We start from the raw sequence: 23,771 nt of genomic DNA, 5'->3' as shown, positions 1-23,771 counted from the left end.
TTGATACCAAACAAGCCAGGGTAGCCATAATGTAGCTTGAAAACTCACGTTGACCAGGGTCCAGCACATATATTAAAATGGCTGCTCTATTCACTCACTATGTCCCTGGTTTGGCAAGGACACAGTGGGGACATATTGCTCACGCAGCTATGTCCTCACATTTAATATGGTGCACTCTGCCTTAGGGCTGGAAGGACTGCCAGAGGGGTGTCTTATCCATAGTGTACGCAGTGTATGATGGACAGGGCACACAGGTAGTCTGCCATGTTGAATATGTGTTTTAGGTTTGCACCAGGACCCCCAGTCTGCAATGGCAGTGCTCGGTGCATCTGGATGCATGGCCCTAGAGGGTGACACAATCTGCGTGGCTCCCCCCAGGGGCCTACCCTTAGTACCTCATGCCCAGGGTACCTAAGTACCTTTTACTAGGGACTTATAGTGGTAGCTAAAGGTGTATCCAAATACCTTTACAATGTTTTAGGGACAGAACACTGGCAAACTGGTTAGCAGGATCCCAGTGCACTCCAGACCAATTTCCACCCAGAAGCCAAGCAAAAAGTGAGGGGTACTGCAACAATGTACCAGTTTCCCACAGTAACCTTTTACTAAATTTAGACTGAGGTCTATGAGTAAAAAGAGTTTGTCTGCTTTAGAAATTTTGCAACTTTGCCCTTGTGATGAGTCTTCATTACAAAAAACAATACACTTTTTGTTCTTTTGTTATTTCTATAAATCAGGTCGGGTGAAATTTATAATCCCTGAAATTACATTCTTGTTGATTTACATAAAGTAGAAACTATTTTGTTTTTACAATTATAGGAGACCTTTTTGGCGAGTTTCACACCAAGTCGTTTTTTTAGCAGATATGGTTAGATTCAGGAATTTGTTAAGTCTAAACTACGATACTCCTTTAGAGGTGGGCACCTAACCTTGGTTTCTAGAGTTCCTAATGTGCATATTTTGTGTTGTTTTTTTTTTGTTTGCTTGTGGTATGAAACTGTTGGATCTGGAACAAAATGTATACTACTCATTATTGTTTTATTTTTGCATTTGTTTGGTTTGTCAGCAATATGTTTTTTTCTGTTCATTCCTTTAATTTCACTAAGGTTGCTAGCTTCATATGTTGCCAAGTGTTCAGTAATATGAATCATGAAACGAATGCCTCCATCCTCTGATAGCTTTCACTCATTTGTTGGCCTCAAATAAATCTGTATAGACTATGTAACATTCCAAGTTCCCTTACTGGATGTCAATACTGCCATTTTATTATTCATTCCAATACCAGAGGTGGTCTCGGAAAAGTGCCAAGCAGGGAGCCGTGACCTTTTTTTCCCCATCATTGTAAGTGAGATTGAGGATTCTTCCTATTTCTCATTTGGTGTTACCTCAACAAACTTGGTCCCAGAGCCCTGATGCAGTATTTTGTTGAGGCTGAGTTATAAAGCGAACTTTCCACCCAAAGCCTCCTCCCACCACTATCCCTCAATATACTCGGACAACAGTATCCCTTGTCTGTCTATCTTTGGAAGCCTCAACGGAAAGAGCAAAGACAGCTGTTGCGGTAGAAATGCCTTTTTGCTGAAGGAGATAAACTGCTGGAGTGTTCGATATCCACCAACAAGTCTAGGGACTGGGTTCACCTGAGGAAAAGTCTGAGTGCGGTTAAAGAAATAGCCTGAGATAAAGTGACTGCCTCAAGACACTGATAATGCTGAATTCACTAATTCCAACAGATTTCTCCAGACACAGACGTCTTCACCTGCTGTTAGCCTCCATTTCTTTTGCTGCACTTTTCCTCATCTTGCAGTGGTGTATTAAAAGGTGGCCTACCAGTGCTGACGCTCCTACCAAATTCAATGCATCTCAGGCACTAGTAGAAGCGACTGACCCATTCTAAATCCAAGAGCAGCCAGATGTTTGTACATCTGTGTGGTACTCATGCTTAGCTGAATGCAATTCTGGATCTGCTCCAGCCAATAGCGGTAGCAAGGCTCCACCAAGTCATCACCCATTTGTCACTGATTAACTACTGCCAGAACAGCAAAGAAGGAGACTGTTATTCCCAATTCAGGCACATCGTAAAGAAGACCAATATTCCCCATTACAAAAGAATAGGTAAAACATGTTAACTCTGTAGTGAGAAAAAACAGCCTGCAGAACACAGGCAGCTTTATTTTCAGAGCACAAAAAAAAAAAAAAAAAAATCTTAAAATTCCACCCCTCCTTTGCTCTTTAGATTACTGTATGGCATGCCTGAATACTTAGCAACCATCTGAATACCAGGAGCTGGTCAATGTATGTCAGGCTAAAGTTTCTAGGTATTTCTATGTACTAACACTTCAGAAATTTTAAGATCACACTTTCAAGCTTTCAGAATAGGAATGGTAATGAGTATTTTAATGGTCTTCTATGCTCAGCATGCTTTATTTATTAATTGCTTGCAGTAACAAGTTTATTGGTGCTTATAAGTAGATTTACACACAGCATAATGCAGTCTCTACAGTCACTAACTCACAAATATTTATGGCAGAATAAAACAGAATAGGCTACACATCTGTGCAAAAGAAAGTATTAATAAACAGAATGCTGCCAAAACAGAGAAAGATACTTCAGGGCACATGTACTCAAACATGGGTGCACAGATACACACATATAAACACAAATGTCCACACACAATCCCTAGTGAACTGCACTGAAAGGAAACGTCCTACATATGACAGAGGTACAACGTTGAGGAAGTCTCCTCTGTCAGTAAATTTTTTTTTCACCAGATACAAGTATTTATTAGGCATTCCCTTTATAAATGCAAAACGTAAGATGCTTACCAGTTTCTCTGCTTCAGTGTTCATTTCTTTTAACTGCTTGATGTGCTCCTTTTTTATCATTAGAATTTTTGACAGTCTAGTCTGAAAAAAAACATTTACATTTATTAAGAAATAGTTAATATTCTGAAATAGCTAAATCAATTGTTTCTTGGCACAAAAGATGCTGAATATAATACTGGGAATTAACTCAATTGCTGCACAGCTGCAAATGACAAATATAAACTTTTTGATGGCAGGAAAGCGAACAATTCCCATTTAAAGACCACAAAAAACACCTAGTAGCTGGTTCCTCATGTAATCTTGCTTATAGACGGTAGAGCTGTGCGCCCCCTCAGTATGAAATACATTTACAGAGGAATAAAAAAAAAAAATTACAGTGGTTGATCATGAAATGAGAAGAAGATGCAGATTCTTATGTGATGGAGTCCATGGAGTAAGAGAACTGATTTACTACAGTGAGTGCCTGAGCTACATTCCTAGTCTATCTCACTCGTTGATACACGGTCCCACATTTTTTAAACAGCAATTTTGAGCCTATTGGCATAACAGTCAACTCTGAATCCTGAATCAGTCAATCTCTGCCCCCACTGCGCCTCTTCCTAGTGCACCCACGGTTATAGAAAACATTGAGGCAGCCTGTTTATGAGACTGTGGAGCATTCTAACCGTCTAGCATTCTAACCACCTAAATGAATTTCAGTTTCTACTCCCTCATCTCCAGTCACATACTGTGTTCCTATTTCAATGCTCAATGCATGAAAACGTCTGATGAGATGGGTGGGGGTATGCCTGGCCTGGCACTGGCTAAGATGGCCGACATGTAGCAGAGCTCCACGTCACTACTAAATAAATCCCCCAAATATCCTATTCTGGATCCGCATCACCTGAGCGGAATGTGTGCCCGAGGGGACTGGAGGAGGAGGTGTGAAGGGTCCTGGTGCCGGACGGCGTTGTGAGCACTGGGTCCGATCATGTGCCTGCGGGGCCTGGAAGCCAGGAGACACCGCGTGGCCGGGGGGGGCCCGACACAGCCCAGACGTAAAGACAGGTGACTGGGTGCTCGGCTGGGGCCCCTGGAAGTGAGCCCCAGCGGTGTTGGGAGCGGAGGAGTGGTGGATCCGGGAGCCAGGCAGCACCACGATTGAAAACTCTGCAAGGGCCCGGAGGCCGAAACACAAACATGGCTGGAGGGGACCAGCGACCAACCTGGGGCGGCGACGGAGGAAGGGGTGCCTGGACGGGGCCTCTGGAAGTTGGTCCTGGAGGAGGTGGTGCAGCAAATCTGGGAGTTGGGCGTCGCAGTGAGCGGGACACTTGGTCATGTGTCAGTGAGGCAGCGGACGACAGAAGTGGGCCTGGTGCTGATTAGTTGCATTGCCAGACTATGGGGCTCCCGGCCGGGGCCCCTGGAGGTAGGTACGAGTGGCTTTGGGGGGCCCACGGCAGTGAGGTGCTGCCCCCGACTTGAGGATTGTGACGTGGAGGGTGCAGACCAACAGGTGATAAGAGAAACAGAGCAGAAGGCTGGCGGGAGAGTGGCCACATGTGATTGGAGCCTGGAGGTCGGTGAGGAGAGACAGAGGGGGTGACCTGGATCAGACGCGATCGGTTCCCCACCCCCCACATTCAGCGCTCTTTCTGGAACGAACTTGCACAGTGGGGAGGAGTACGTGTCTGGATGGGATCGCTGTGTCACCGGAGAGATCCTTTGGTTTTTGGGGGGAGGGGGGGAGAGGTCACTTTTCCCGCAGCCCTGCGCCTGAACTGTGAAGAAAGCGCTGGACCTGTGGCCTGGCGAGGCCCCAGCAGCCTGCTGAGGGGGGGTCATATCTAGTATGGTGAGGACTAAAGGCCGGTATATGCAGCAGACCAACAAGATGGACAATTATGCAGTGGCAAGAAGGCCAGGAGATCCTGGGGCCGTGGGAGGGACGCGCAGACAGGGGATGGAATAGGAATCCCCCCCTTTACATCCACCCCCACCACACCCGAACCCTTGCTGAGCGAGATTATGGCCGTGGTTCACGACCTGAAGGGCTCCCTGGAGCCTCAGCTGGATGCTGTGGCGGTAGATGTGGGCCTTCTTCGGGCCGACCTTCAAGAAGTTGGCAAGGTCTCGATAGCGGAAACGGACACAGCCTGTCTGCAGTCTACGTCCCAGGCACTGGAGAAGCAACTCCAGTTACTCACGGCGGAACAAGAGCGCATGGCGGCGCGCCTGGAGGACCAGGAAGGATGAGCGCGGAGGAATAACATTAGGGTAGTAGGAGTACCAGAGGGAGTCAAGGGCCTGAGTGTTGAACTTTTTGTGGAAACACCGATTACTGACCACTTGTGCCCTAAGACTGTCATCGTTCTTCACTGTGGAGCGGGCGCACAGGGCTCCGGTTCCGCCTCCACGCCCGGGGGATCCCCCGAGGACCATTATAAGACGCATCTTTAATTTCAGGGATCGGGATGCAATCCTCCAGGCCGCCCGCTCCAAAGGGGACCTACAATACAAGAACGCCACTGTTCATGTCTTCCCTGACTTAACACTACAGGTCCAACGGCAGCGCCAGAGTTTTTTTGAAGTCAAGAAGGCTCTGCGGGACCAAGAAGTACATGATGCTCTTACCGGCGCAGCTGAGGGTCATTGCGGACGGAAAGACCTGGCACTTTGCTGTGCCAGAGGAGGCCTGGGAGTGACTTGAGGGTTCGAAAACAGCGGGCTGTCCAGATCTTCGGAAGGAGGCGGGGTGGGGGGATGCAAGAAGGAAAAAGATGGCCTCTCAAACGGGGCGACAGGAAGGCAGTGCCAGCGCCATAGTGCTGGGGGTGGAGACGACTCGGCGGATGCCTCCTCGGTGCTGGCAGGAGATCCAACAGATGATGCATAATTCGGTGCAATGGGGGATTGTTCTGACCTGACTATAGACATATCACAAGGTGGAGGCCATGCTTGGTGGCGATGGTCCACCCACACAAGAGTATTTCATGTTTTGGGCGACAGGAGCTCCACAGTTTGGGGCGGTGGGCAGTTCAAAGCCTTCTATGCGAGGTTGCAAGGTGGGGGGAGTTTTCGCAGGGGGATGTTATTTTGCTATTCATGTTTATACCCAGTTTATGTGCCATTGCATAACATAGCAACACCAAGAGACGTTGATTGAGGTGGGGGGGGGGGGGGAATAGGCGGATCTGCAGAATTGGAAAACACTCAATGGCAGGCTTGACCGCGCGTTCCCTCAGGGTCATGAAATGGAATGTTAATGGACTTGGGAGTCGCATTAAACGAAGCATAGTCCTCCAGTTCTTGCACAGACGTAGCCCCAACCTTGTCTTACTACAGGAAACACACCTAAAAGTACATTTCTACAGGGCACTAGACAGGTTTGGGTACTGTAAGGAAATGCCTCCTTGGCATGGTTGCCCCCTGACTTTTTGCCTTTGCTGATGCTATGTTTACAATTGAAAGTGTGCTGAGGCCTGCTAACCAGGCCCCAGCACCAGTGTTCTTTCCCTAACCTGTACTTTTGTATCCACAATTGGCAGACCCTGGCATCCAGATAAGTCCCTTGTAACTGGTACTTCTAGTACCAAGGGCCCTGATGCCAAGGAAGGTCTCTAAGGGCTGCAGCATGTCTTATGCCACCCTGGAGACCTCTCACTCAGCACAGACACACTGCTTGCCAGCTTGTGTGTGCTAGTGAGGACAAAACGAGTAAGTCGACATGGCACTCCCCTCAGGGTGCCATGCCAGCCTCTCACTGCCTATGCAGTATAGGTAAGACACCCCTCTAGCAGGCCTTACAGCCCTAAGGCAGGGTGCACTATACCATGGGTGAGGGTACCAGTGCATGAGCATGGTACCCCTACAGTGTCTAAACAAAACCTTAGACATTGTAAGTGCAGGGTAGCCATAAGAGTATATGGTCTGGGAGTTTGTCAAACACGAACTCCACAGCACCATAATGGCTACACTGAAATCTGGGAAGTTTGGTATCAAACTTCTCAGCACAATAAATGCACACTGATGCCAGTGTACATTTTATAGCAAAATACACCCCAGAGGGCACCTTAGAGGTGCCCCCTGAAACTTAACCGACTATCTGTGTAGGCTGACTAGTTCCAGCAGCCTGCCACACTAGAGACATGTTGCTGGCCCCATGGGGAGAGTGCCTTTGTCACTCTGAGGCCAGTAACAAAGCCTGCACTGGGTGGAGATGCTAACACCTCCCCCAGGCAGGAGCTGTAACACCTGGCGGTGAGCCTCAAAGGCTCACCCCTTTGTCACAGCACCGCAGGACACTCCAGCTAGTGGAGTTGCCCGCCCCCTCCGGCCCGGCCCCCACTTTTGGCGGCAAGGCCGGAGAAAATAATGAGAATAACAAGGAGGAGTCACTGGCCAGTCAGGACAGCCCCTAAGGTGTCCTGAGCTGAGGTGACTCTAACTTTTAGAAATCCTCCATCTTGCAGATGGAGGATTCCCCCAATAGGGTTAGGATTGTGACCCCCTCCCCTTGGGAGGAGGCACAAAGAGGGTGTACCCACCCTCAGGGCTAGTAGCCATTGGCTACTAACCCCCCAGACCTAAACACGCCCTTAAATTTAGTATTTAAGGGCTACCCTGAACCCTAGAAAATTAGATTCCTGCGACAACAAGAAGAAGGACTGCCCAGCTGAAAACCCCTGCAGAGGAAGACCAGAAGACAACAACTGCCTTGGCTCCAGAAACTCACCGGCCTGTCTCCTGCCTTCCAAAGAACTCTGCTCCAGCGACGCCTTCCAAAGGGACCAGCGACCTCTGAAATCCTCTGAGGACTGCCCTGCTTCGACGACGACCAGAAACTCCCGAGGACAGCGGACCTGCTCCAAAAAGACTGCAACTTTGTTTCAAGGAGCAGCTTTAAAGACCCCTGCAACTCCCCGCAAGAAGCGTGAGACTTGCAACACTGCACCCGGCGACCCCGACTCGGCTGGTGGAGAACCAACACCTCAGGGAGGACCCCCGGACTACTCTACGACTGAGTACCAAAACCTGTCCCCCCTGAGCCCCCACAGCGCCGCCTGCAGAGGGAATCCCGAGGCTTCCCCTGACCGCGACTCTCTGAAACCTAAGTCCCGACGCCTGGAAAAGACCCTGCACCCGCAGCCCCCAGGACCTGAAGGACCGGACTTTCACTGGATAAGTGACCCCCAGGAGTCCCTCTCCCTTGCCCAAGTGGAGGTTTCCCCGAGGAAGCCCCCCCTTGCCTGCCTGCAGCGCTGAAGAGATCCGTTGATCTCTCATAGACTAACATTGCGAACCCGACGCTTGTTTCTACACTGCACCCGGCCGCCCCCGCGCTGCTGAGGGTGAAATTTCTGTGTGGGCTTGTGTCCCCCCCGGTGCCCTACAAAACCCCCCTGGTCTGCCCTCCGAAGACGCGGGTACTTACCTGCCAGCAGACCGGAACCGGGGCACCCCCTTCTCTCCATTCTAGCCTATGCGTTTTGGGCACCACTTTGAACTCTGCACCTGACCGGCCCTGAGCTGCTGGTGTGGTGACTTTGGGGTTGCTCTGAACCCCCAACGGTGGGCTACCTTGGACCAAGAACTGAACCCTGTAAGTGTCTTACTTACCTGGTAAAACTAACAAAAACTTACCTCCCCCAGGAACTGTGAAAATTGCACTGTGTCCACTTTTAAAATAGCTATTTGTCAATAACTTGAAAAGTATACATGCAATTGAAATGATTCAAAGTTCCTAATGTACTTACCTGCAATACCTTTCAAACAAGATATTACATGTTAAATTTGAACCTGTGGTTCTTAAAATAAACTGAGAAAAGATATTTTTCTATACAAAACCTATTGGCTGGATTTGTCTCTGAGTGTGTGTACCTCATTTAATGTCTATGTGTATGTACAACAAATGCTTAACACTACTCCTTGGATAAGCCTACTGCTCGACCACACTACCACAAAATAGAGCATTAGTATTATCTCTTTTTACCACTATTTTACCTCTAAGGGGAACCCTTGGACTCTGTGCATGCTATTCCTTACTTTGAAATAGCACATACAGAGCCAACTTCCTACATTGGTGGCAGCGGTGGGATACAAGACTTTGCATTTGCTGGACTACTCAGCCAATACCTGATCACACGACAAATTCCAAAATTGTCATTAGAAATTGATTTTTGCAATTTGAAAAGTTTTCTAAATTCTTAAAAGACCTGCTAGGGCCTTGTGTTAGATCCTGTTTAGCATTTCTTTTAGAGTTTAAAAGTTTGTAAAAGTTTGAATTAGATTCTAGAACCAGTTGTAGATTCTTAAAAAGTATTCCAACTTTTAGAAGCAAAATGTCTAGCACAGATGTGACTGTGGTGGAACTCGACACCACACCTTACCTCCATCTTAAGATGAGGGAGCTAAGGTCACTCTGTAAAATAAAGAAAATAACAATGGGCCCCAAACCTACCAAAATACAGCTCCAGGAGCTTTTGGCAGAGTTTGAAAAGGCCAACCCCTCTGAGGGTGGCAACTCAGAGGAAGAGGATAGTGACTTGGAGGAAAATTCCCCCCTACCAGTCCTATCTAGGGAGAACAGGGTCTCTCAAACCCTGACTCCAAAAATAATAGTCAGAGATGCTGGTTCCCTCACAGGAGAGACCAACAACACTGAAATCACTGAGGATAACTCCAGTGACGAGGACATCCAGTTAGCCAGGATGGCCAAAAGATTGGCTTTGGAAAGACAGATCCTAGCCATAGAGAGGGAAAGACAAGAGATGGGCCTAGGACCCATCAATGGTGGCAGCAACATAAATAGGGTCAGAGATTCTCCTGACATGTTGAAAATCCCTAAAGGGATTGTAACTAAATATGAAGATGGTGATGACATCACCAAATGGTTCACAGCTTTTGAGAGGGCTTGTGTAACCAGAAAAGTGAACAGATCTCACTGGGGTGCTCTCCTTTGGGAAATGTTCACAGGAAAGTGTAGGGATAGACTCCTCACACTCTCTGGAAAAGATGCAGAATCTTATGACCTCATGAAGGGTACCCTGATTGAGGGCTTTGGATTCTCCACTGAGGAGTATAGGATTAGATTCAGGGGGGCTCAAAAATCCTCGAGCCAGACCTGGGTTGACTTTGTAGACTACTCAGTAAAAACACTAGATGGTTGGATTCAAGGCAGTGGTGTAAGTAATTATGATGGGCTGTACAATTTATTTGTGAAAGAACACCTGTTAAGTAATTGTTTCAATGATAAACTGCATCAGCATCTGGTAGACCTAGGACCAATTTCTCCCCAAGAATTGGGAAAGAAGGCGGACCATTGGGTCAAGACTATGGTGTCCAAAACTTCCACAGGGGGTGACCAAAAGAAAGGGGTCACAAAACCTCCCCAGGGGAAAGGTGGTGAGACAGCCAAAAATAAAAATAGTCAAGAGTCTTCTAAAGGCCCCCAAAAACCTGCACAGGAGGGTGGGCCCAGAGCCTCTTCACAAAACAATCCTGGGTACAAGGGTAAAAACTTTGATCCCAAAAAGGCCTGGTGTCAAAACTGTAGTCAGTCTGGACACCAAACTGGAGACAAGGCCTGTCCCAAGAAAAGTTCCACTCCAAACTCCAATCCAGGTAACACTGGAATGGCTAGTCTCCAAGTGGGATCAACAGTGTGCCCAGAGCAAATCAGGGTCCACACTGAAGCTACTCTAGTCTCTGAGGGTGGGGTGGATTTAGCCACACTAGCTGCCTGGCCCCCTAACATGCAAAAATACAGGCAGCAGCTCTTTATTAATGGGACAAGTGTAGAGGGCCTGAGGGATACAGGTGCCAGTGTCACCATGGTGACAGAGAAACTGGTTTCCCCTGGCCAATACCTGACTGGAAAAACTTATACAGTCACCAATGCTGACAATCAAACTAAAGCACATCCCATGGCAATGGTGACTTTAGAATGGGGAGGGGTCAATGGCCTGAAACAGGTGGTGGTCTCCTCAAACATCCCAGTAGACTGTCTGCTTGGAAATGACCTGGAGTCCTCAGCATGGGCTGAGGTAGAACTAAAAACCCATGCAGCCATGCTGGGTATCCCTGAACTGGTGTGTGTAAAAACAAGAGCACAGTGCAAGGCACAGGGTGAAAAAGTAGAGCTGGAGTCTGGAAAAATGGCCCAGCCTACCAAGAGAAAAGGAAAGTCAGTTGGGAAACCAACTGCAACACAGTCAGAAAAAGGGAACCTCTGTTCTCAGGAAGAAGTTCTGCCCTCTGAGGGAACTGAGCCTTTGGAGCTTGAACCTTATCAGGTTGAGCTCTTGGGCCCAGGGGGACCCTCAAGGGAGGAGCTGTGTAAGGGACAAGAAACCTGTCCCTCTCTTGAAGGCCTTAGGCAGCAAGCTGCTGAAGAGTCCAAGGGCAAGAAAAATGGAACACATAGGGTCTATTGGGAAGATGGACTCCTGTACACTGAGGCCAGAGACCCCAACCCTGGTGCCACTAGGAGAGTGGTAGTGCCTCAGTCGTTCAGAGAGTTTATTCTGACCTTAGCCCATGACATTCCCCTTGCTGGGCATTTGGGACAAACCAAGACGTGGGAGAGGTTAGTCAACCACTTCTACTGGCCCAATATGTCCCAGAAGGTTAAGGAGTTTAGCCTCTCCTGCCCCACCTGTCAATCCAGTGGTAAGACAGGTGGGCACCCAAAGGCCCCCCTCATTCCACTTCCAGTGGTGGGGGTCCCCTTTGAAAGAGTGGGTGTGGACATAGTTGGTCCACTGGAACCTCCCACAGCCTCAGGAAATATGTACATCCTAGTAGTAGTGGATCATGCTACTAGGTATCCTGAAGCTATTCCCCTTAGGTCGACTACTGCCCCTGCAGTAGCCAAGGCCCTCATTGGTATCTTTACCAGAGTGGGTTTCCCTAAGGAGGTGGTGTCTGACAGAGGTACCAACTTCATGTCAGCATACCTAAAACACATGTGGAATGAGTGTGGAGTGACTTACAAATTCACTACACCATACCATCCACAAACTAATGGCTTAGTTGAGAGATTCAACAAGACATTAAAAGGCATGATCATGGGGCTCCCAGAAAAACTCAAAAGGAGATGGGATGTCCTCTTGCCATGTCTGCTTTTCGCTTACAGAGAGCTGCCACAGAAGGGAGTAGGATTCTCACCCTTTGAACTTCTGTTTGGTCACCCTGTAAGGGGACCACTTGCTCTTGTTAAAGAAGGCTGGGAGAGACCTCTTCATGAGCCTAAACAAGACATAGTGGACTATGTACTTGGCCTTCGCTCTAGAATGGCAGAGTACATGGAAAAGGCAACCAAAAACCTTGAGGCCAGCCAACAGCTCCAGAAGTTTTGGTATGACCAAAAGGCTGCACTGGTTGAGTTCCAACCAGGGCAGAAAGTCTGGGTTCTGGAGCCTGTGGCTCCCAGGGCACTCCAGGACAAATGGAGTGGCCCTTACCCAGTGCTAGAAAGGAAGAGTCAGGTCACCTACCTGGTGGACCTGGGCACAAGCAGGAGCCCCAAGAGGGTGATCCATGTGAACCGCCTTAAGCTCTTCCATGACAGGGCTGATGTGAATCTGTTGATGGTAACAGATGAGGATCAGGAGGCAGAGAGTGAACCTCTCCCTGATCTTCTGTCATCAGACCCAAAAGATGGCACAGTAGATGGAGTGATCTACTCAGACACCCTCTCTGGCCAACAGCAAGCTGATTGTAGGAGAGTCCTACAGCAGTTTCCTGAACTCTTCTCCTTAACCCCTGGTCAGACACACCTGTGTACCCATGATGTGGACACAGGAGACAGCATGCCTGTCAAAAACAAAATCTTTAGACAGTCTGACCATGTTAAGGAAAGCATCAAGGTGGAAGTCCACAAGATGCTGGAATTGGGAGTAATTGAGCGCTCTGACAGCCCCTGGGCTAGCCCAGTGGTCTTAGTCCCCAAACCTCACACCAAAGATGGAAAGAAAGAGATGAGGTTTTGTGTGGACTACAGAGGGCTCAATTCTGTCACCAAGACAGATGCTCATCCAATTCCTAGAGCTGATGAGCTCATAGATAAATTAGGTGCTGCCAAATTCCTAAGTACCTTTGACTTGACAGCAGGGTACTGGCAAATAAAAATGGCACCTGGAGCAAAAGAGAAAACAGCATTCTCCACAGCTGATGGGCATTATCAGTTTACTGTTATGCCCTTTGGTTTAAAGAATGCCCCTGCCACCTTCCAAAGGTTGGTGAATCAAGTCCTTGCTGGCTTGGAGTCCTTTAGCACAGCTTATCTTGATGATATTGCTGTCTTTAGCTCCACCTGGCAGGATCACCTGGTCCACCTGAAGAAGGTTTTGAAGGCTCTGCAATCTGCAGGCCTCTCTATCAAGGCATCCAAATGCCAGATAGGGCAGGGAACTGTGGTTTACTTGGGCTACCTTGTATGTGGAGGCCAAGTTCAGCCACTCCAACCCAAGATCCAGACTATTCTGGACTGGGTAGCTCCAAAAACCCAGACTCAAGTCAGGGCATTCCTTGGCTTGACTGGGTATTACAGGAGGTTTGTGAAGGGATATGGATCCATTGTGACAGCCCTCACTGAACTCACCTCCAAGAAAATGCCCAAGAAAGTGAACTGGACTGTGGAATGCCAACAGGCCTTTGACGCCCTGAAACAAGCAATGTGCTCAGCACCAGTTCTAAAAGCTCCAGATTATTCTAAGCAGTTCATTGTGCAGACAGATGCCTCTGAACATGGGATAGGGGCAGTTTTGTCCCAAACAAATGATGATGGCCTTGACCAGCCTGTTGCTTTCATTAGCAGGAGGTTACTCCCCAGGGAGCAGCGTTGGAGTGCCATTGAGAGGGAGGCCTTTGCTGTGGTTTGGTCCCTGAAGAAGCTGAGACCATACCTCTTTGGGACTCACTTCCTAGTTCAAACTGACCACAGACCTCTCAAATGGCTGATGCAAATGAAAGGTGAAAATCCTAAACTGTTGAGGTGGTCCATCTCCCTACAGGGAATGGACTTTATAGTGGAACACAGACCTGGGACTGCCCATGCCAATGCAGATGGCCTTTCCAGGTTCTTCCACTTAGAAAATGAAGACTCTCTTGGGAAAGGTTAGTCTCATCCTCTTTCGTTTGGGGGGGGGGGGTTGTGTAAGGAAATGCCTCCTTGGCATGGTTGCCCCCTGACTTTTTGCCTTTGCTGATGCTATGTTTACAATTGAAAGTGTGCTGAGGCCTGCTAACCAGGCCCCAGCACCAGTGTTCTTTCCCTAACCTGTACTTTTGTATCCACAATTGGCAGACCCTGGCATCCAGATAAGTCCCTTGTAACTGGTACTTCTAGTACCAAGGGCCCTGATGCCAAGGAAGGTCTCTAAGGGCTGCAGCATGTCTTATGCCACCCTGGAGACCTCTCACTCAGCACTGCTTGCCAGCTTGTGTGTGCTAGTGAGGACAAAACGAGTAAGTCGACATGGCACTCCCCTCAGGGTGCCATGCCAGCCTCTCACTGCCTATGCAGTATAGGTAAGACACCCCTCTAGCAGGCCTTACAGCCCTAAGGCAGGGTGCACTATACCATGGGTGAGGGTACCAGTGCATGAGCATGGTACCCCTACAGTGTCTAAACAAAACCTTAGACATTGTAAGTGCAGGGTAGCCATAAGAGTATATGGTCTGGGAGTTTGTCAAACACGAACTCCACAGCACCATAATGGCTACACTGAAATCTGGGAAGTTTGGTATCAAACTTCTCAGCACAATAAATGCACACTGATGCCAGTGTACATTTTATTGCAAAATACACCCCAGAGGGCACCTTAGAGGTGCCCCCTGAAACTTAACCGACTATCTGTGTAGGCTGACTAGTTCCAGCAGCCTGCCACACTAGAGACATGTTGCTGGCCCCATTGGGAGAGTGCCTTTGTCACTCTGAGGCCAGTAACAAAGCCTGCACTGGGTGGAGATGCTAACACCTCCCCCAGGCAGGAGCTGTAACACCTGGCTGAGAGCCTCAAAGGCTCACCCCTTTGTCACAGCACCGCAGGACACTCCAGCTAGTGGAGTTGCCCGCCCCCTCCGGCCCGGCCCCCACTTTTGGCGGCAAGGCCGGAGAAAATAATGAGAATAACAAGGAGGAGTCACTGGCCAGTCAGGACAGCCCCTAAGGTGTCCTGAGCTGAGGTGACTCTAACTTTTAGAAATCCTCCATCTTGCAGATGGAGGATTCCCCCAATAGGGTTAGGATTGTGACCCCCTCCCCTTGGGAGGAGGCACAAAGAGGGTGTACCCACCCTCAGGGCTAGTAGCCATTGGCTACTAACCCCCCAGACCTAAACACGCCCTTAAATTTAGTATTTAAGGGCTACCCTGAACCCTAGAAAATTAGATTCCTGCGACAACAAGAAGAAGGACTGCCCAGCTGAAAACCCCTGCAGAGGAAGACCAGAAGACAACAACTGCCTTGGCTCCAGAAACTCACCGGCCTGTCTCCTGCCTTCCAAAGAACTCTGCTCCAGCGACGCCTTCCAAAGGGACCAGCGACCTCTGAAATCCTCTGAGGACTGCCCTGCTTCGACGACGACCAGAAACTCCCGAGGACAGCGGACCTGCTCCAAAAAGACTGCAACTTTGTTTCAAGGAGCAGCTTTAAAGACCCCTGCAACTCCCCGCAAGAAGCGTGAGACTTGCAACACTGCACCCGGCGACCCCGACTCGGCTGGTGGAGAACCAACACCTCAGGGAGGACCCCCGGACTACTCTACGACTGTGAGTACCAAAACCTGTCCCCCCTGAGCCCCCACAGCGCCGCCTGCAGAGGGAATCCCGAGGCTTCCCCTGACCGCGACTCTCTGAAACCTAAGTCCCGACACCTGGAAAAGACCCTGCACCCGCAGCCCCCAGGACCTGAAGGACCGGACTTTCACTGGATAAGTGACCCCCAGGAGTCCCTCTCCCTTGCCCAAGTGGAGGTTTCCCCGAGGAAGCCCCCCCTTGCCTGCCTGCAGCGCTGAAGAGATCCGTTGATCTCTCATAGACTAACATTGCGAACCCGACGCTTGTTTCTACACTGCACCCGGCCGCCCCCGCGCTGCTGAGGGTGAAATTTCTGTGTGGGCTTGTGTCCCCCCCGGTGCCCTACAAAACCCCCCTGGTCTGCCCTCCGAAGACGCGGGTACTTACCTGCCAGCAGACCGGAACCGGGGCACCCCCTTCTCTCCATTCTAGCCTATGCGTTTTGGGCACCACTTTGAACTCTGCACCTGACCGGCCCTGAGCTGCTGGTGTGGTGACTTTGGGGTTGCTCTGAACCCCCAACGGTGGGCTACCTTGGACCAAGAACTGAACCCTGTAAGTGTCTTACTTACCTGGTAAAACTAACAAAAACTTACCTCCCCCAGGAACTGTGAAAATTGCACTGTGTCCACTTTTAAAATAGCTATTTGTCAATAACTTGAAAAGTATACATGCAATTGAAATGATTCAAAGTTCCTAATGTACTTACCTGCAATACCTTTCAAACAAGATATTACATGTTAAATTTGAACCTGTGGTTCTTAAAATAAACTAAGAAAAGATATTTTTCTATACAAAACCTATTGGCTGGATTTGTCTCTGAGTGTGTGTACCTCATTTATTGTCTATGTGTATGTACAACAAATGCTTAACACTACTCCTTGGATAAGCCTACTGCTCGACCACACTACCACAAAATAGAGCATTAGTATTATCTCTTTTTACCACTATTTTACCTCTAAGGGGAACCCTTGGACTCTGTGCATGCTATTCCTTACTTTGAAATAGCACATACAGAGCCAACTTCCTACAGGTACCAACTGATTGCTCATGCAGGATACACAGCAGAATACCAGGGTGTGGGTGTTATTCTAAAAAAAAAATTAAAAAATCAATACCATTCATCTGGACACATACCTGGTGGAATGCACTAGGACGGTATGTTGCAGTCTCAGGGACTTGTGCTTGAGACACACTCTTTATATTTGCTCTGTCCAAGCCCCGCCACGACTTCAGGGGCTCACCTTAGCGGACCTAGGGGCGCTATTACTTGACCTCCCAGCGGGTCTTCTGGTTCTGGGAGGAGACATGAACCTGGTGATTGATACAGGGCTAGATAGAATCACCAGTGCACGGACACCGGACACTTCCACAATGCTAAGATCCTTTATGGACTCCCTCGTCTGGTAGATTAATCCAGGACAGAGGCAGTTCACCTTCTCCTCGGTCCCTCATGGTGGATCTGAGAGACTAGATTATTTGTTTACGGCCAGGGACCATGGGGGCAGGTTCCGGGAGGCTATGCATTATCCGAGAGGGATATCTGACCATTCCCATGTGGAGGTCACAGTGTTGGGCTCCTCACCAGCATACTTGCAGCCGCCCCGGCGGGATCCCTGGTATCTACGAGATAGAGCCTTTTCCGACAGGGTACGAGAGGGGGTGGGCCAGATATTTTGAGGAGAATCTGGGTTCGGTAGACTCTGCTGCCACAATGTGGGAGTCTTTTAAAACGGTCCTTAGGGGTAAGGTGCAAGCCATGATTGGGGGTAAGAGGAAGGAACAACACCTGCAAGTAATGGAATTGGAGCACGATATCGCAGCTCTAGAGGCCCGCTCTCAGACAGGGGATGGGGCGGGAGAGGGGCTCTTGCACCAGTTGCGACTCAAACGTTATGACTTGCGTGCTCTGGCCTAGCTACAGGCCAGGGCCTATGCCCTGACGTCTCAGTGCCATTTATATGACGTTGGGGACAAAGCCGGCAGACTGTTGGCCTGGACAGATAAGCGCGACCAGGAGCACGCCTGGGTCAGGGCTATATGGACAGAAGAAGGAACCGCATATGAATCTAGTGAGTCCATAGAGGAGGCATTCACTGCCTATTATGAGGAGGTTTACGCTGCGGAGTCTCAGATGACGGAGGAGGACTGCACGGACCTCCTGCGGGATATCCAGCTGCCACTGCTCTCGAAGTCGGAAAGAGGAGACTTGAAGGCTGAACTCACAGAGGAGGAGGTCACGGATGCATCGAGGGGGCTCCAGTCGGGTAAGGCGGCGGGGCCAAATGGACTGCAGGTGGAATTGTTTAAATGCCTGAGTGGTACAGTGACGAAGCATATGTTGGCCATGTTTAAGGAGACGCGAGACGTGGGACGGTTGCCGCTAGATCAGCGGATTGCAACGGTTGTGGTGATTCCAAAGAAGGGTAAACCCCCAGAGAGCTGTGCCTCTTATAGGCCCATCTCCCTATTACATATGGTGGTGAAGGTCCTGGCAAAGGTCTTGCCGACTAGGCTGAGCTTAATTATTACTAAACTGGTGCATCCAGACCAATCGGGCTTCATGCCCTCCAGGTCCAAACGTTTGAACGTGCGGCGACAGTACTGCGTCCTACATATGACGGATGATCCGAGCAGGGGACAAGCAGCGCTTCTGTCCCTAGACGCCTGGATGACCTTTGATAGTCTTTAGTGGCCCTATATTTTCAATTGTGCTCCATAGATTTGGGGTTGCCCCGCGATTTCTGTCATGAATTAGATTGCTATACCGGGACCCAGTGGCCTGGGTGAGGGCCAATGCGGCGGTGTTGCAGCCCTTTTCCCTTCACAGGGGGACCCGGCAGGGGTGTCCGTTATCCGAGCCGCTGGCAGCATGGATCTGGGGCACAGACTCAGGAGCAACATGGGAGGAATGCATTTCTTTATATGCTGATGATGTCCTACTATACGTCACACGGCCAGGGCGGTCAATTGACAGGATAATGCACGTTTGTTATACCTTTGGGGACTATTCTGGGTATCGGATTGACTGGGAGAAGTCGTTGGTGTTCCCGTTGGCTGGGGCCCTGGGGCTGTGGTGTGCCAATCTGTACAGCGGGTTTCAAATACTTTGGAATATATGTTACCAGGAATAAGGAGAGTTTTTTGAAGGAAAATCTTCAACCCCACCTAGATAGATTTCACAGAGACGTGGCCCACTGGAGGACGCTGCCCCTTTCCTCTGATGGGCCGAACCGCACTCTTCAAAAATGATGACACTGTATGACTTTCAGAACACTCCCTATGAGATGCCGTCGGAGGTGTTCGGGAGTTTAGACCGTGAGATCGGGCTTTTATTATGAGACAGCGGCTGCTCCTGGGTAGCACTGGAGTGTACGAGGGCGGGTTGGCTATTCCAGATCTCCTTCGATATTACTGGGCGACCTAACTGGTCAACATTAACGACTGGGCATTCGCGGACCTGGAGGATCCGGCCTTCCGGGTGGGCAGGCAGGTCTTAAGAGGGGGGGGCGTGTCCTCTTTACTCTAGTTGAGTTCTCAATCGCTCCCGGACCACACTGCGATGGTGGTAAGGGCCTGGTATGACACCACACAATAACTGGGCTGGGGCTCCGCCCTGACGGAAACCCCCTCTCACCCCCCACCCCACCCAATAGTGCAGTGATATGTTGAAAGATTTGAAGACCCTGGGTGGATTCCGTAAATGGTCACTGGTGGGGATTGATCACCTGGGAGATGTATGGAGGGGCCAGGCGATTGTGACGTTTGAGGACCTGCAGCAGGAATACAAAATGGCGGGAGCAGATCGGTTCAGGTACCTGCAGCTGCGACATGCCTTCAGCCAATATGTTCAAAAACACGAGCAGCTGCCAGAGGGGGCTCCTCTGTAAGATCAACTTGTGACGGAGCCCCTTGAGTCGAAGGCTATATCCCTGCTTTACAAGAAACTAATGAACAAAGCGACAGATTCGATGACAAACCTACGGGCAAAATGAGAATCGGACTTGGGTACATTATCAGACGAGGACTGGGGGGTGCCAAGGCATGGTCCCGGGGTGGTGACAATTAGGACACGATTTAGACTAGTACAACTTCGGATTCTTCACAGGGCATACTATTCCAGGGTAGTGATGCATAAGATTGGTCGGGCCCAGAGTGCACAGTGCTTACGGCATTGCGGCGTTGCGGGATGGAGGGCACCTTCTTACATATTCTATGGACCTGCCCCAGAGTGCAGGCTTATTGGCAGGGGGTGGCCAGGGAGGCAGCCCAGGTCCTTGGCAAGACGGTCCCCCTGGATCCAGGACTGCTGCTCTTAAATATAGTGGGGGAGGAACATTGGACGAGACAACAGGCTACATGGTTGGCAATAGCGGCTATAATTGCCAAGCGTAATATAGTGCGGCTGTGGGGCATGGAGTCCCCGCCTAGTCTTCAGGAGTGGAGGCTGGACCTCGACTGGTGCCACAGCACAGAAAAAATAGTTTATGAAAGAAGGGGATGCCCAGGGAAATGGTACAGAATCTGGGATGGGTGGGAGGCAACAGGGAAAGGGATTGATACTGCTGTTTGCTCTGTTCTAACGGGAAGAGAACAGACGGTGGTCGCTCAGTTGCTGTGTATTAAGAGGGGGATGTTTGTCTATGATGACAATTTCATAATGCAATGCTTGGTGCCCCCACTCCGAGTTCGTATCAAAAGAGGGGTTATTGATGGTCGCATGTTACAAGATGCAATGGCTGTTTTGTTGTTTAATAAAAAGAATTTATTACAAAAAATAAAATAAACTCTGAAGTGCTTCTATCTTTATCCTCTCACATTTGTCAAGTGTGTTCAATACTGTCACGCATTAGATCCTGATCAGCTGCCTGTAAGAAATAAGAATGGGTGGTCCAGTCTTCAACCCCCTAGAGAACCCCTTTTCTGATCACCCAACAGTAGTGTTTGTTAACTTAACAGTATACTTTTAAAGCTGCTGGCTGTGAAATTGGCAAGGATCTTTCTCGTAAGACACAGATTACGTTGTTTTATCTTCATGTTTTTTGTAGTCTTTAAGTGCTTCATTAAGCTCTGTCCTGTCCAGCCTTGGAAGTCTTGAAGATGTAGTTCAAGTCCTAATCAGCTTTCGGCTGGATTATACCAGCTCAATTTACTTGGTCGTTTTAAGAGCTTTAAGGGTGGAAGTCAGGAAAATCTTAAAGCTTTTGCACAAGTGGTGCAGAAAATCACAAGCACAATCTTTAATCCCCTACCCAACGTCTTTTCACTGGCTTCTGGTGAACACAAGAGAAGCAAATTATTTTTGCCTTGTATGGCTGGGCAATCTATAGTATGATCAAGTTACTTTTAAAGCAACGGTTAATGATTTAACTTACTGAGAGACATCCATGCTAAGCATTCCTGGCTATAGACAGGCATAGCTAGGAGGCAAAGCCCTTCCTGTGCTAGTTTCAGTAGCGCTCTGACCATATTAAAATATTTTCTCATTCAGAAACAACTGTGTTTATGAATTTTTGGTCCTGTAGAACAAGTTAGCTACCACCAGTAACTCTTTTTGATGAATAATCTATCTCACCACAGATTCCTCGCCTTGAGAATGTTTCCCAGGCATTAGACTGGATCTGGAAACTTTAAAGTAGTATTCCTGCGCCCCAGCAGGTGGAGTCGTGCAGCTCCGTGCCAATGTTGTTCTGCTCAGAAAATGACGAGCAGAGCCGCAATATACTTGCCACCCATGCACAGTGATGTCACTTGCTTTCTTAAACTTTCCCGAACCCCAAGATGCAGAGCCCATAGGCAAATTGGCATGACCAGTGTTCAGATCGCTACATTGGTGGGAGGGTTGGTGAGGAATCTGGGGTCGGACAGAGTATCCACCAGAAAGAACATTACTGAAGGTAAGTATCTTGTTCTTCTGATAGATGAATCTAACTGCAGAGTCTTCATCCTGTGAATAGGTGTCACAGCAGTATTTCCCCAGGTGTATGTCTGTGAATGGGTTCATAAATAGAAGTCCTGCAGGACTGAGTTTGCCACATGCCCAACTTGACGGACCAGACTGCAAGGTAGTAGTGCTTTCTGAACTTGTGTACTGACTTGTACTGATGCCCATGTAGCTGCCTGAAAAATACCCAGGATCAGCTCCACGTTCCAAAGAAGAGGTAGCAGCTTTGATTTGGGTTGAACAAACCCATAGGCCTTCTGGGGGCTTCTTGTTAGCCATTGTGTAGCAGGTCTTTATGCAGAGAACAATCCATCAATATGTGGTTCCTTCTTGCACTGCCTTGCTCACAGTCTAATCAATGTTGCTTAGTGCAATCAATGTAAAAACTGGCATTCTTTTGATGTCTAAAACAATGTAGTTTATATTCCTCTTTTGAGGGAGGAGTCAGAGCAAAGAACATTGGAAGTGTGACAGCCTGTCCAACATTAATAAGCGTTACCAATTTCGGTGAAAAAGATGCTTGGGTCCTCAGCACTAGCATATTTGGGAAGAACCTGGTTCAGGGAGATTGGATAGGAAGAGCATAAAGCTTCCTCACATGCCGAGCTGATTTTATGGCAATCAGGAAGACTGTTCTGAGGGTCAGGAGACATAACTGTTCATCGTCTCAAGGTGAGAACATATTAAAAAAGTCAGAACCAAATTGAAATCCCACTGGGGCATCACAAAGAGCTTTGGTGAAAATAATTGCTGCAAGTCTACCAGAAATCTCACCACGATTTAAGCAACAAAGACTGATACAGCAACTGCAAAAAACAGAGAGGGCAGAGTGATAGCTTTTAACAATGCCCAAAGCAAGTCCTTGCTGGGACAAGGACAAAAACAACAAAATGTCAGACAACTTGGGCTGCAGTGGGTTAATTTGTGGGTGTAGCACCAAACCAGAAATTGGTCCCAATGACTGCCATTCACAGATTTTGTAGAGGGATGCCTCACCGCCAAGATAACATAAACGACCTCGGCTGCTACACTCTCTTGGCCCAATACAGTGCTACTATAAAGACTTGGGCCCAATCGTTCTTGATGATCTTGAGAAATTGGGCCAAGAGAGGCAGCGGCGTGAAGGCAGTCAGGAGCCCCAAAGTCTACTCTATTGGGAATACGTCTCTGAGAGACAGCCTCCTTGGCAATTCCAATACATGAAAGTGATAACATTATGTGTTCCTTGCAGTGGCAAAAAGACTATATGTGTTCTCCCCAATGCTAGAAGATCCCCTGTGGGTTTAACTGCCATTTGTGATCTGCTAGGCATCAGCGGTTAACTTAGTCCTTCTGGGTATTTAGAGATCCTGCCTGGTGGTTTACCATCAGAGAGTCACTGGCAGTCTAGCCACTTTCAGAGATGTACAGCCTCCTGGCTAAGGACCAAAGACCCCACCTCAGTCTGCTCCAGTACTACAATGCAGTGATTATGTCCGTGAGCACCTGCACCAGCCTTCCTCTGATGGTGGACAGGAAGGCCTTCAATGCCAAGTGAATCATCCTCAGCTCAAACTAATTGATGTGCAGTGGAGCTTTAGCCCCAGGTCAAAGAAGCCTCTGACCTCCACCTCTCCCAGATAGCTTCCCCAACTTAGAAGGGATGCACCCGTCACCACTATCAAGTATGTGTGGGGTAAGGAGAGGACTCTGCCACTGATCCAATTGTGGTACAGCAGCCACTACTTCAGATCTACTGCAGTGTCTTCCGAAATCCTCCTGGCGACAGGCCCACTGGGACTTCAGATCCCATTGCAATTACCCCATGTGCCATCTGGCGTGTTTTGCCAGAGGATGTAGGAGGCCAGAAATCCCAGCAGTTTCACAGTGGTCCACACGGAGATTCAGGACAGAGGCAGAAAAGCAGGATCATAGCCAAAATGCCCTTATTGAATCTTGCACTGCACAGGCAACTGAAAGCGAGTAATCTCAATTAACATGAACACAACTACCACACTCCTGTGTCGATTCTGGCGCGAATCTACCTTCCCTACCTCTTCAAAGCCCTGATATGGCTAATGCACGATGCAACTTTATTGTCGGATTTCCCTTATGTTTGTAACAGTTGTTATATATTTTTCTTTTCCTTTGCATATTCTTCCTTCTGTTATTACTTCTATTGCTATTCCTCAAATTTCAAAGCTGTTAGAGAACTGAATTGTGCATATTATGCATATACT

General features: G+C 48.8%; 1 protein-coding gene across 2 annotated transcripts in view; it reads right to left on the bottom strand.

Moving 5' to 3' along the window:
- The window catches only part of LIN9 (lin-9 DREAM MuvB core complex component), a 328,489-nt gene that overhangs the window by 112,756 nt on the left and 191,962 nt on the right, over window positions 1–23,771 (bottom strand). For both annotated transcript variants that reach the window (XM_069236171.1, XM_069236170.1), the window contains one exon: window positions 2,826–2,906. In XM_069236171.1, the coding sequence (XP_069092272.1) occupies window positions 2,826–2,906 (81 nt within the window). The remainder of the gene's footprint in view (window positions 1–2,825; window positions 2,907–23,771) is intronic.

The sequence above is a fragment of the Pleurodeles waltl genome, chromosome 5, assembly GCF_031143425.1.
Source record: "Pleurodeles waltl isolate 20211129_DDA chromosome 5, aPleWal1.hap1.20221129, whole genome shotgun sequence".
Lineage (NCBI taxonomy): Eukaryota > Metazoa > Chordata > Amphibia > Caudata > Salamandridae > Pleurodeles > Pleurodeles waltl.
The sequence above is the reverse complement of the archived record's forward strand: the minus strand, read 5'-3'. Positions and strand labels throughout refer to the sequence as shown.